At 40.0% G+C, this 14,491-nt stretch overlaps 1 protein-coding gene across 1 annotated transcript; it reads left to right on the forward strand.

The window, feature by feature from the left end:
• Positions 1–481: 481 nt before the first annotated feature.
• LOC135099485 (general transcription factor II-I repeat domain-containing protein 2-like) lies at positions 482–2,338 on the forward strand. Its single transcript, XM_064001837.1, has one exon. The coding sequence runs from the start codon at positions 482–484 to the stop codon at positions 2,336–2,338; it is 1,857 nt and encodes a 618-aa protein (XP_063857907.1).
• The last annotated feature ends 12,153 nt before the right edge of the window (positions 2,339–14,491 follow it).

Below are 14,491 nucleotides of genomic sequence, written 5' to 3' on the forward strand. Positions count from 1 at the left end.
ATCTATCCATGCTATACTGCAGGGGTCGGCAACCTATGGCACGCGTGCCAGACTTGGCACGCAGAGTGCTTGCCTATGGCACGCCACGTGATATGGAGCAAAAAAAAAAAAGTAAAGCAACGAAATAATGAGAGAGAGAGAGAGAGAGAGAGAGAGAGAGAGAGAGAGAGAGAGAGAGAGAGAGAGAGAGAGAGAGAGAGAGAGAGAGAGAGAGAGAGAGAGAGAGAATGTATTGTACATCCTTAAAATTATGATTTAAATTTTCGTATGATTCTAAATAATTCTTTCTTTTGATATATTAAATGATTAAATTAAACGAAAATGTTTTGTACCCGCGATGAGGTGTACGTGAGCACAGCGAGATGTAGACGAGTATGAGACACGTTGGCCCCCGCCGCTGGTGACGCATCAGTCAAGCAGCGCTGCTATTTCAGTGACTATTTAGCTGCCCTGAGTGACGCTCTTGCTAGTTACTCTCACCATGGCTACTGCGAAAAAAGTCAAACTTGATGTCCGATCATTTCAGTCATCATGGACAAATGACTTTGGATTTATTCAACAGAATGATCGTGCTGTGTGTGCTCTCTGCTGCGAAAATGTCGTGTGCCGCACATCTAGTGTTAAAAGACACTTTGAAACAAAACACGAGAAGACTTTCAAGGACAGTGCAGACAAGACTGAAGCGATTAAGAAAGCAGTATCCCGCTATGAGAAACAAAGTAATGTGTTTAAGAATCTGAGTGCTAGCAAAATCAATGCAACTGAGGCCAGTTACAAACTAGCTCTGTGTATTGCCAAGCATGGAAAGCCTTTTACTGATGGAGATTTCATAAAAGCAGCTTTCCTAGAGTGCTCTGAGGTGCTTTTTGATGGCATATCAAACAAACACATGATCATCTCAAGGATAAAAGATATTCCTGCCTCAGCTAGGACCGTGGAGAGACGTATTTCTGAAATGGCTGCTAATGTAGGTGAGCAACAAACTGTTGCTTTAACAACTACACCTGTGTTCAGTGTGGCCCTGGATGAAAGCGTGGATATAAATGACATTCCCCGCCTGGCTGTTTTTGCCAGGTACAGTGACACAGAGATACACGAGGAGCTGTGCTGTCTTCAACCTATGTATGGCACTACCAAGGGGGAGGACATACTGAAGACATTCACTGACCATTTTGAGGAGAGAGGGGTTGACATAAGAAAGATTTTTGCAGTTACAACAGATGGTGCCCCTGCTATGGTAGGAAAAAACAAGGGTTTTACCAAGCTTGTTGAGGATAAAATTGGACACCCCATTTTGAAATTGCACTGCATAATTCATCAAGAAAATTTATGTGCCAAAATCTCGAACTCTGATCTCAACAAGGTGATGGCTACTGTAACAAAAGTAGTGAATTTTGTTGTTGCACACTCTTCTCTTACGCACAGGCAGTTTCAAGCTTTCCTTGAAGAGGTGGACAGTGCTTACAAAGATATACCCTTGCACAGCAGTGTTAGGTGGCTAAGCTGTGGGAAGGTATTGGAGAGATTTGTGGAATGCTTTGATGAAGTCAAGCTTTTCTTAACAGAAAAAGGCCAAGGCTACCCTGAGCTGGAGGACAGAGACTGGATTGTGAAACTTATGTTTCTCTCAGACATCACCAAACATCTAAATGACCTCAGTCTTCTCTTGCAAGGTGCAGGAAAAACAGTGATGGACTTGTATGATACTTGGAAGGCATTTGTTGCAAAGCTTGCAGTTTACTCATCAGATATTAAAAATGGTTCTTTCCGTTACTTCAAAAACTTGAAAAACTTATCTGCAACTCATCCTATCAACACTACTGATCTTCAGGTGTACATGCAAGAATTGAAATCTGAGTTCTCAATCAGATTTAAAGATTTCCAAAACATCGGCCCAGTGTTTTCCTTTTTAATCAGACCAGACACGTTTAGATACAGTGAGTTGGACGCATCTCTTTTTGAGTGGATGGAAACTGAGGAGTTGCAAATGCAGTTAATTGACTTTCAGGCATCATCATTGTGGTCAGCTAAATTTAAGGATCTTCGAGAAATATTGGAAACTAGTACGACTGATCATGCAGCCTCCATATTAAGTTCCTGGACATCACTGCCTGATAAATTCAGTTGCATGAAGAAAGTAGCTTTTGCATTGCTATCAGCATTTGGATCTACATATCAGTGCGAGCAGATATTTTCACACATGAAGCACATCCTCAATCCCCATCGCAGCAACCTTACAACGGATCATTCTGAGGGTTGTGTAAAGCTCAAGGTGTCCAGATATTCACCTGAAATTTCAACTTTGGCCAAAGGGAAGCAAGGGCAAGGATCGCATTAATAATGTGAGTACAATTTTAAAATAAAGAAGTATATTTTTAGTTACTAAGAATAATAAATGCTACAAAAAATGTCACATTTATGTTATGTATATGGAGAAAAATACATTTTACTTTAATTACAATGGTCACTACATACTCAGTCATAGTGTATAATTATGATTTTCATTTTCGTAGGCTACATATAGGGCTGAAAAAATAACATTTGGCACGCAAGGTAGTAAAAAAGTGGCATGAATTATAAACTGGCACACTATGTTCAAAAGGTTGCCGACCCCTGCTATACTGAGTCTGCATTATTAAAATATTTAGATGTACTAGTTTTTGTTAAATAGCATCACCATTATTCTGTTTTAACAATGCATGGCATCTGTGAACTTATTATAAAAAACATGAACATTTTAAAAACTTGCTATGGAATTTGTGGTGTGGTGGTGGTGGACAAAGGTAACACAAAGGGCCAATCCCTGGATGGGCTAGGCAGCTGCTGCTGCTGTCTCCACCTGAGGAGTGGCAGCTCCTATTGTCACCCACAGCACCCTCCACAATGCCTGTTTATTAACACTACAACACACCACACCCTCTCCACCCCTCAGGATTCACAGCCCTGCACCTTTAATATATAGTACTATATATTTTTGTATTTTATGTATGTGGCATTATATATCATATGCTAGTGCTGTGTTTTTGAACACTGAAATCTTTCCTGATACACTGAAGTATTTTCTGTGATTGTAATCTCTCTCTCTCTCTCTCTCTCTCTCTCTCTCTCTCTCTCTCTCTCTCTCTCTCTCTCTCTCTCTCTCTCTCTCTCTCTCAGTTACCACAACAGGTGATACAAGACTTCAGTGTACACTAATAATCGTGGTCAGCTGCACAAAGGTGATAGTCTCACCTTTGTCCTCAAGCTCATGAAATAATGATAGATGATCCAAGGTTCAAATAATCTCCACCTTAATAACCTATTCCAGCTACATTATCATTTACTGGTAGAGTACTTATTATATGGCCATAGTTTTTTTTCTTCCTTTCTTTCCATATTCAAAATTTTTATGTGCATTTCCTTCCTTATACCAGCCAGTGACAAGACAGTAATGAGTCATTGTATAATGAAACTGCTTATCCCACACCACCTGGACATAGCACAGTGAGGGACAGGTAGCAGAGTGAAGCCAGGGACTGAGAGGTGGTGAGAAATAAAGCTGAGATTAACGAGGAGGAAAGGACAAAACATATGAACCGTTCTGTATATGAGTTAACAAAGACTCCTGCAATAAGGAGATAAATCATATTCTATTTGATCATATGTACTTATGTATGTACTATGCAGACAAGTCAGAATGGCTCTGTCATTTCTATCACCCTGAGATAAGGCAGATAAGAATCTCCTTTTTATTAAATAAACTGCACTCATGAACATACTGAAATGAAAAATCAAAATTGGCTTTGTCCTTTCTATCTACCTATATATCAAGTTTAGATCCTCCTTAAAAAAAAAAAAAGAAAAAAAAAGAAGAAAAAGCAACACCATGTTTATAAACATATTTACAATTGCACACACAAGCATTCTCCCATATCTTATTCTGCATCTTAGTCTTAGATAACAAATATATTTTCCTTCCTATCTATCTCTATATCAGGCTGATGTCTCCCTTAAGGTAGCCAAGACTGAGCACCTCCAAACATACTTATTTTTACATCCACAAGCAGTAATTTCCTCATGTTTTAGCCTGTAAATCTTAGTCTTTCCTAACCTACTTTCCTAACCTTATTATGCTCTGTTTCACCAATGCTGTCACAGTGATTCTGCCAAGAGCAGGTAATTGAACATGGTAACACTGCCACTGACTGATGCTTCCACTCACTGATCAGTTTACGCATTCTCTACCAGCAAGACGTGCTGGCTAATCCACAGTGATGGGTGGTTAATATCTTACAGGTTACCAAGGGTTTTTTTTTTTTTTTATGTAGGAAGGATACTGGCCAAGGGCAACAAAAATCTAATAAAAAAAAATGCCCACTAAAATGCCAGTCCCATAAAAGGGTCAAAGCAGTGGTCAAAAATTGGTGGATAAGTGTCTTGAAACCTCCCTCTTGAAGGAATTCAAGACATAGGAAGGTGGAAATACAGAAGCAGGCAGGGAGTTCCAGAGTTTACCAGAGAAAGGGATGAATGATTGAGAATACTGGTTAACTCTTGCGTTAGAGAGGTGGACAGAATAGGGGTGAGAAAAAGAAGAAAGTCTTGTGCAGCGAGGCCGTGGAAGGAGGGGAGGCATGCAGTTAGCAAGATCAAAAGAGCAGTGAGCATGAAAATAGCGGTAGAAGACAGCTAGAGATGCAACATTGCGGCGGTGAGAGAGAGGCTGAAGACAGTCAGTTAGAGGAGAGGAGTTGATGAGACGAAAAGCTTTTGATTCCACCCTGTCTAGAACAGCAGTACGAGTATGAGTGGAACCCCCCCAGACATGTGAAGCATACTCCATACATGGACGGATAAGGCCCTTGTACAGAGTTAGCAGCTGAGGGGGTGAGAAAAACTGGCGGAGACGTCTCAGAACACCTAACTTCATAGAAGCTGTTTTAGCTAGAGATGAGATGTGAAGTTTCCAGTTCAGATTATAAGTAAAAGACAGACCGAGGATGTTCAGTGTAGAAGAGGGGGACAGTTGAGTGTCATTGAAGAAGAGGGGATAGTTGTCTGGAAGGTTGTGTCGAGTTGATAGATGGAGGAATTGAGTTTTTGAGGCATTGAATAATACCAAGTTTGCTCTGCCCCAATCAGAAATTTTAGAAAGATCAGAAGTCAGGCGTTCTGTGGCTTCCCTGCGTGATATGTTTACCTCCTGAAGGGTTGGATGTCTATGAAAAGACGTGGAAAAGTGCAGGGTGGTATCATCAGCGTAGGAGTGGATAGGACAAGAAGTTTGGTTTAGAAGATCATTAATGAATAATAAGAAGAGAGTGGGTGACAGGACAGAACCCTGAGGAACACCACTGTTAATAGATTTAGGAGAAGAACAGTAACCGTCTACCACAGCAGCAATAGAACGGTCAGAAAGGAAACTTGAGATGAAATTACAGAGAGAAGGATAGAAACTGTAAGAGGGTAGTTTGGAAATCAAAGCTTTGTGCCAGACTCTATCAAAGGCTTTTGATATGTCCAAGGCAACAGCAAAAGTTTCACCAAAATCTCTAAAAGAGGATGACCAAGACTCAGTAAGGAAAGCCAGAAGATCACCAGTAGAGCGGCCTTGACGGAACCCATACTGGCGATCAGATAGAAGGTTGTGAAGTGATAGATGTTTAAGAATCTTCCTGTTGAGGATAGATTCAAAAACTTTAGATAAGCAGGAAATTAAAGCAATAGGACGGTAGTTTGAGGGATTAGAGCAGTCACCCTTTTTAGGAACAGGTTGAATGTAGGCAAACTTCCAGCAAGAAGGAAAGGTAGATGTTGACAGACAGAGCTGAAAGAGTTTGACTAGGCAAGGTGCAAGCACGGAGGCACAGTTTCGGAGAACAATAGGAGGGACCCCATCAGGTCCATAAGCTTTCCGAGGGTTTAGACCAGCAAGGGCATGGAAAACATCATTGCGAAGAATTTTAATAGGTAGCATGAAGTAGTCAGAGGGTGGAGGAGAGGGAGGAACAAGCCCAGAATCGTCCAAGGTAGAGTTTTGAGCAAAGGTTTGAGCAAAGAGTTCAGCTTTAGAAATAGATGTGATAGCAGTGGTGCCATCTGGCTGAAGTAGAGGAGGGAAAGAAGAAGAAGCAAAGTTATTGGAGATATTTTTGGCTAGATGCCAGAAATCACGAGGGGAGTTAGATCTTGAAAGGTTTTGACATTTTCTGTTAATGAAGGAGTTTTTGGCTAGTTGGAGAACAGACTTGGCATGGTTCCGGGCAGAAATATAAAGTGCATGAGATTCTGGTGATGGAAGGCTTAAGTACCTTTTGTAGGCCACCTCTCTATCATGTATAGCACGAGAACAAGCTGTGTTAAACCAAGGTTTAGAAGGTTTAGGACGAGAAAAAGAGTGAGGAATGTACGCCTCCATGCCAGACACTATCACCTCTGTTATGAGCTCAGCACACAAAGACGGGTCTCTGACACGGAAGCAGTAGTCATTCCAAGGAAAATCAGCAAAATACCTCCTCAGGTCCCCCCAACTAGCAGAGGCAAAACGCCAGAGGCACCTTCGCTTAGGGGGATCCTGAGGAGGGATTGGAGTGATAGGACAAGATAAAGATATGAGATTGTGATCGGAGGAGCCCAACGGAGAAGAAAGGGTGACAGCATAAGCAGAAGGATTAGAGGTCAGGAAAAGGTCAAGAATGTTGGACGTATCTCCAAGACGGTCAGGAATACGAGTAGGTTGTCGCACCAATTGCTCTAGGTCATGGAGGATAGCAAAGTTGTAGGCTAGTTCACCAGGATGGTCAGTGAAGGGAGAGGAAAGCCAAAGCTGGTGGTGAACATTGAAGTCTCCAAGAATGGAGATCTCTGCAAAAGGGAAGAGGGTCAGAATGTGCTCCACTTTGGAAGTTAAGTAGTCAAAGAATTTCTTATAATCAGAGGAGTTAGGAGAGAGGTATACAGCACAGATAAATTTAGTATGAGAATGACTCTGTAGTCGTAGCCAGATGGTGGAAAACTCGGAAGATTCAAGAGCGTGGGCACGAGAGCAGGTTAAGTCATTGCGCACATAAATGCAGCATCCAGCTTTGGATCGAAAATGAGGATAGAGAAAGTAGGAGGGAACAGAAAAGGGGCTACTGTCAGTTGCCTCAGACACCTGAGTTTCAGTGAGGAAAAGAAGATGAGGTTTAGAAGAGGAGAGGTGGTGTTCTACAGATTGAAAATTAGATCTTAGACTGCGAATGTTGCAGAAGTTAATGAAGAAAAAGTTGAGGGGGGTGTCAAGACACTTAGGGTCGTCGACAGAAAGGCAGTCCGACCTGGGGACATTTATGGTCTCCTCCCCAGATGGGGACTCCAAGGCTGGTGTAGGAGTCGCCATGATTTTAAAATTTTTGAGTGAAGGGTGTGTGTGTTATTAGGTGCTTGTAGTTTTGTGTGGAGGAAGAGAGTTGTCTTTAGAGGGCAGGCTGTGACTGCCCCCTTGTGTTGTGAGACACAAAGGGAAACATTCAGTGAGGTCACAGCTGGGTTTAATGATAAGTTCACAGCACCCCCTGAACAGTGCTTTAGACCTCACTGGGAGTAATTATCGTTTCGGCAGGTGTCTACTTCCTCCTCCTGGCAGGTTACCAAGGATGACTTAGTGGTGGGGCATATGAGGCAAATGCAATGCTGCTAGAGTGAAGTACAATACTGTTTCCTTATGAGATAACACTGTGCATGAAATTTCATATAATTTTCAAATCAGTACAGTCCCCTCCACTTCCATGTTCATCACTTAGCACTGCCAATGTTGTGAACCACCTGCTTTCACTCATACCTCAGACAAATCTCATCAATCCCTCCATCACCCTCCCTCTTACTCATAACGAGTGGAACGTGTCTTGGATGTAAGTCGAATCAGGTGCAGTGGTTCACAGCAGACAATTCACACACTGGCAATGCTAAGTGATGAACATGGAAGTAGAGGGAACTGTACTTCAAGCTGGCTGAAGTTCTGGCTATTTCACATTCATATAATATATATGGAGATAACTAGTAATCATAAGGCAAAGTGTGCCATCATAATGAAGCAGCAACCTCATTGTGCACTGCTGTGCTAAACCCAATCATTTCATCTGCTCATTTCCATTAGTTATAGTCAAGATTCCCTTCTGTGGTAGGAAGACACATAAAGCAGCAACCTCATTGTGCATTGTTGTGCAAAACCCGATCATGTTATCTGCTCATTTCTGTTGGTTATAGTCAAGATTCCCTTCTGTGGCAGGAAGATACAGCCTCACTGTACACTTAACAGCTACCTTGAAAAAAATACTGCTTCTTTTAGAAAAGGTAACTGAGAGGGGGGCAGTGAAAGGAGAGGGAATTTCTCTTCAGTATTTTTGTTTCTACAATAAGACAAGGCATCCTGTATGTGTCTTGACCTGGCTACCATCTTCAAGGAGGATGCCAACCAGGTGGGAAGATATAGGTGATTAAGACCATATGAAGTAGCCTGTTTTAAGCAGCTTAGGTTTGTAAGTTGCTGTGGATGGAAGAATATGTGCATGAATGAAAATTAGAATGAATGATGCAAGAAAGGTGTGGGGAAGACTGAAAACTGTATATATATGGATGTATTTTACCTCCAATAGATGCAAAGAAAACTTTTAGGATGGGGTATTAGTGGTGACTATATTTAATGAAACTGAAACATGAGACTCGGAAACCAAGGAGAGAGGGAAAATGAATGTCATTGAGATGAGATATCTGAAGAGTATGTCTGGAGTAACACATAAGGATTGAATAATGAGTCAGTTGTGAACAATGAAGTGTGAAGGATAACTGGTGTGGAAAGAGAATAGGCTGACTGAGTAGAGCAGAAAGTGTAATGACAATAACATGCCTTCCCTTTGGAGCATCAGAAAAACACTTGAAAAATATATCTGAAGGTGGGACAAATATTTCTACCATGAGGTATAAAGTGCAGTGCCTTGGACATCAGGACCATAAGCAATTCCAGTCCCAAACAATTTGAGGGGCTTTATACCTCCTATCACTAATGGTTTGGGCATGCTGAGAGGAAGAACAGGGCTAAGTGGTGAGGATGTGTGAGGTGTAAGGCTGAGAAGAGAACCAGAAATGAAATGGACAGATGGTGTGAAGAGCATCATATGTAAGAGGGATATCTGTGAAACAAAGAAGAGGTCATGTTTATTAGTGATGAATGGAGAACTGTCATGAATGCACAAACAGAGATGCTGCATTAAGGATCAGATCAAGAGAAGGATCTTTTCACCACATACCACTCCAGAATGTTACACTCAGACTATGGATATGAAGCCACTGAAAGTGGATACTTTCTTTAATGTCTCCCATACAGAGGCTACAGCTCTCCTTACAACAAAGGAGAATCAAATGTCTCCAGCAGTTCACCATGAGAAAGCAAAGAAGAGAATGAGGAAGTAGATTTTAATGTAGTGATGGAAGGAGTACCAGACTTGAAATTGGCTCATTCTATCAGGAGTAAGGAACAAGCCAGGAGCAGCCAATTTCAGCATCAAACCAAGCCAATCCTCCCTTTCCAAAATACTAAGTTAAGATCAACCTTGTCATCTGCATCTGCCAAGCAGCACAGACTTCACTCTTTCTGCAGGACTCTGAATCATGAATCATTAATGAAAGCAAGAGAGAGAGAGAGAGAGAGAGAGAGAGAGAGAGAGAGAGAGAGAGAGAGAGAGAGAGAGAGAGAGAGAGAGAGAGAGAGAGAGAGAGAGAGAGAGAGAGAGAGAGAGAGAGAGAGAGAGAGAGAGAGAGTTAGCTAGCTTATGCCTTGATCCAAACCTTCAACACCAAGATATCCAAGAGTATAGAGCATTACCAATATCTTCAGCAGATTGTCAATGTGCCTGAGACACTAGAAGAGGTATTTATGAAGAAATCTAAGCATTAATAGGTGAACTGACATTCCACGAGACCATATCATACTCATTCTGATTAAAAGACCCTGCAACTGTGCATCACAGACATAAACAGGCATTCATGAGCATACATTTGAGGTCAAGGTAAAATTGGGAGCACAAGTTATAGCTGCACATGACCTCATCTCTGTGTACACCACTGAAACTGAGATGGATTATATCCCTTACCCAAGGACACAGAGGTAAGGGATATTCAAATTTCCATAGTTTACCTTCCCCATGCTTCCCCAGGTAGTCTTTACCAACCAATCCAAAGGATGACAAATGGGTGAACTATGCATCAACTGCCCCAGCCCTGATTCAAATCAGGGCCCACAGATTCGTAGTCAAGTACACGACCCACTTTATCATGGAGGCACAGTGTCAGCTAATATATGAATAGCTACACAATGAATGCATCCTTTTTTTTTCTCTCTCTAAGATGGTAAAACTTCAGTCAACATGAGATGCTACTGTTGCAGAAATGGCCAGGTCTTTATAACTGGCCAATTGTGAGCATTTACTTAGCTAAGACAATATTAAATTGTTAGATAGTACATCATATTCTTGTCTCTCTACATAAAAGAACATTAGTCAGCTTAAGGCACCACTATCACAGAAATGGCCACCTCTTAAAAATAAATGAAAGAATGCACACTAGTTTTCACCAATGCTAATTAAGTATTGATGACTAAAGCTAATGATCCCCAAAGCTTACCTGTCTCAGAGTCCACAGTAAAGCCCAGTTGTAGCCAGAGGTTGTCCTCGGGTTTCTCATCAATGGTGGTGTCACTCTTGGGCTGAAAATATTAAATAATCTTAGTGAAACAGAACACAATGAAACAGAATAAAATACCTAATCCATACATTGCAAATTTTGTTTGAGTATTGTGAGTCTCACAAATTTGACAGGACATATGAAAATAAGTAAAACAGAACACGGTAAGACAGAACAGAATGCCTGATCTCCAATCCACAGATTAAATAAGTAAAACAGAACACAGTAAGACAGAAAAGAATGCCTGATCTCCAATCCACAGATTAAATAAGTAAAACAGAACACAGTAAAACAGAACAGAATGCCTGATCTCCAATCCACAGATTATATAAGTAAAACAACACAGTAAGACAGAACAGAATGCCTGATCTCCAATCCACAGATTATATAAGTAAAACAGAACACAGTAAGACAGAACAGAATGCCTGATCTCCAATCCACAGATTATACAAGTAAAACAGAACACAGTAAGACAGAACAGAATGCCTGATCTCCAATCCACAGATTATATAAGTAAAACAGAACACAGTAAGACAGAACAGAATGCCTGATCTCCAATCCACAGATTATATAAGTAAAACAGAACACAGTAAGACAGAATAGAATGCCTGATCTCCAATCCACAGATTAGAGGTTTTGTTTAAGTATTGCAAGTTTTGTGAATTTGTGGATGATATAAAAATATTAAACAATCTCAGTAAAACAAAACAAAAAATACCAAAGTATTCACACTATACAAGTGTTGTCTGAACATTGCAAGGTTAATGAATTTGACAGGAAGGAATGAAGGACATGAAAATATTAAACAACCTCAGTCAAATAACACAATTAAATAAAATAAATTACCTAATCTCTAATAAAGCCAATAAAAAGGTTTGTTAATGGATGAATGACATGAAAATATTAAACATCCTCAGTAAAATAACACAATTAAACAATAAATGACCTAATTTCTAATAAGCCCAATAAAAAGTTTAGTTTGAGCAATGCAAGTCTCATGCATTAGAAAGGAGGGACTGTAGAACATAAGATGGAGAGAATGATATAGGGAAAATAATGAAATAAGCTCAAGGAAGGCCTTATAGTGGCATAAGTGAAACACCTTTCTTAGCTCTCGGGTTCTGAGTCACTAACTCTGGCAAGTGCCACAATTCTGCCCCCTTTATGTGCCCTCCGTCATATTCATACGGGTACCTACGGTCAATAATTCTGCAGGAGGCAAGTTTATCATTGTACTTGCCCTTAATAACATCAGCTAGAGTATGAACACTTATAGACTGAAGGTCTGGGTGTTTCCCAATCTCAAGGATAGGAAGCAACAGAGCCTTGGAGAAGTCACCAGTGAGATTCTCTTCACATTTATAACTTTTGTTTAAAGCCTTCATTATAGAGACATGAGTTTCCGAGTGGCAACAATTCATCTCTGGGTCAGAGGATGACCTGAGTGGATCCAGTTTCCTGAGTTTGGTCTCCACAGTACTGGCACCCATTTCTGAATGTGATCGTTCTATGGGATAAATGTGCCCACAGTTGGAACCATGGTTGTCTGGTGATAAGCTGATTGAAAATTTAGTTGAGTCAAAGAGGCTGGACCGAGGCATGTCACAAGTACTGGAGGAGAGTGAGTCATCGGCATGGAGTGCCAGAGAGGGTGGTGTAGTGTGGGGACACATCCAGGTTAGACTTGGGTGAGAAGTTATCATCACTGAACTGAAATGACTTACGCTCTCTTCCCTGCAGCACATTGTCATACAAGTCTTGGGCATTCATGGTAGTAGTGTTCCTTCTTTGCTTGTGCAGCTGTGCTTCTTTACCTACTCAGGTGTTCAGATCCGGTAATTCACTTCTGTCCGAGTTCTGCAAGTTCTTGCTGTACATTCTTGTCCCTTGAAAGCAACATTGCAATTAAAACTAACATAACAAAAGTAACAAAACATATTTGTACAAGAGTTGAATAAAATCATGATTTAAAATGAATAAAATAAAAAATCTATTTATTTGATTTACATCAGATTTTTTATATAAATCAATTCTTTTATTACAGGCAAAAGCAAAGTTTTCTAAGGAGATTGTTGTTTCATTTTGAGCTGCCTGATCCAGCCCAGCTCAACTATAACACTCTTCAAACACTAATATCTCTTCAACAACATAGCCGATTGTAACAAAATTTGCACCATATGACAGCACAACTCTATCAATTTTATATAATATAGCTTTCATCTCTTCTATTGGCTGAAGTCAAAGGGTAACTTGTAAAAAGTAGAAGTGTGTAAAAATTGGGATTTTGTAAACCAAACTTCAGTTTTTTGCAGGTTTTCATCAACTTTTGTTTGTCTCAACAAAAGTGGACACCAATAAACACAAAACGAAATTTCCTATCCAACAGTAAATAGCACAACCATTCGACTCTTGCAATGTTTTTTGCTAGAGTGATCTGAATATTAGTCAAGTGCACAATCTGCAGGGTGCTTCCACTGTTTCATTACTAACAGCTTCGCTCGTCAATCGCCTTCCAGGCACTTTACTGGTTTAACCCTTATAGGGTGGATGGTGTCTATAGTTGATGCAATGTAGAGGCAGGTGGCTTCTATAGTTGACCTGCATTTTGTGGCCTTAATTTCAAATTTTCCAAAGTTCACGGTGGCAGAAGATTGAAGAGGAAGAATTGATAAGTGTGATGCTATTACATGTTAAGTAGTTGGTCAAAGCAGAGTTGAGAAATTGATGGAACATGACCTATTTTCACTGAATTGTCAAAACCAGCCCAGGTTGGAGGGGTGTCCATGAGGAATGTTCCTGTCCTTTAGGGGTTTAGGGGTTGTTCCAGTAACTATTTGTTTCAGTCTTATGAGGCCATTTTCTTGTATCAAACTTGGCCAATGTTAAATGAAACTGTACTTTAATATACATTACCCAAGAGGAGTTTTTCACATAAAAATCATAGCTTAATCAGATCTGTTAGGTTAAAGTAACTATACATAAATACAAAGAAAAAGAAGTGGAACTCCAATCAAACATAAAAGTACAGTAAAAAAAAAAAAAAAAAAAAAAAAAAAAAAAAAAAATATATATATATATATATATATATATATATATATATATATATATATATATATATATATATATATATATATATATATATATATATATATATATATATATATATATATATATATATATATATATCATTAGATATTTGACCCAATGTAACATTTCAATAATTTTGAATACAGTATATTTAATTTTGATTTAAATAATTATTTTTTACTATAATTTAAATAAACTTAAATAATTTGACTTAAATCAAACCTACCCTCTCATGCACATCACAACAAATTTTTCCTGCCATCACCTAAGTGAATAATGTAGTTATTGTCAGTAACAGCCCCCCAAAAATAAGAGGAGATGCAGGACCAAGGAAATAAGTATATACAAGGTGCCCTAATCACATCCTAGCTTAGCTTCCTCTTGTCCCTTCTGCTCCCCTCCCTTGCCTTACCCTCCCACCTCTGTCCTCCCATGCTGTGTGATCAATCAGGCTAACAAACTCCACCCATGCAATACAATGGTGCATAAGTGGACACAATGGCACTCAAAGGATGGACTCATAAATCTCATGAAGTATAATGACAGGTTTAGTGAAATTTCATGTACTACAGGGAGTGTCAATGCACTGTGCTGTTCATCTGCATTCACCTGTCACACCACGAACCACACAACAGTCACACCACACCACACACCACACAACCTGTCACACCACGACGTACCACACCCCACAATACCTCAGCCACAC

Source organism: Scylla paramamosain, unplaced genomic scaffold, assembly GCF_035594125.1.
Source record: "Scylla paramamosain isolate STU-SP2022 unplaced genomic scaffold, ASM3559412v1 Contig132, whole genome shotgun sequence".
Lineage (NCBI taxonomy): Eukaryota > Metazoa > Arthropoda > Malacostraca > Decapoda > Portunidae > Scylla > Scylla paramamosain.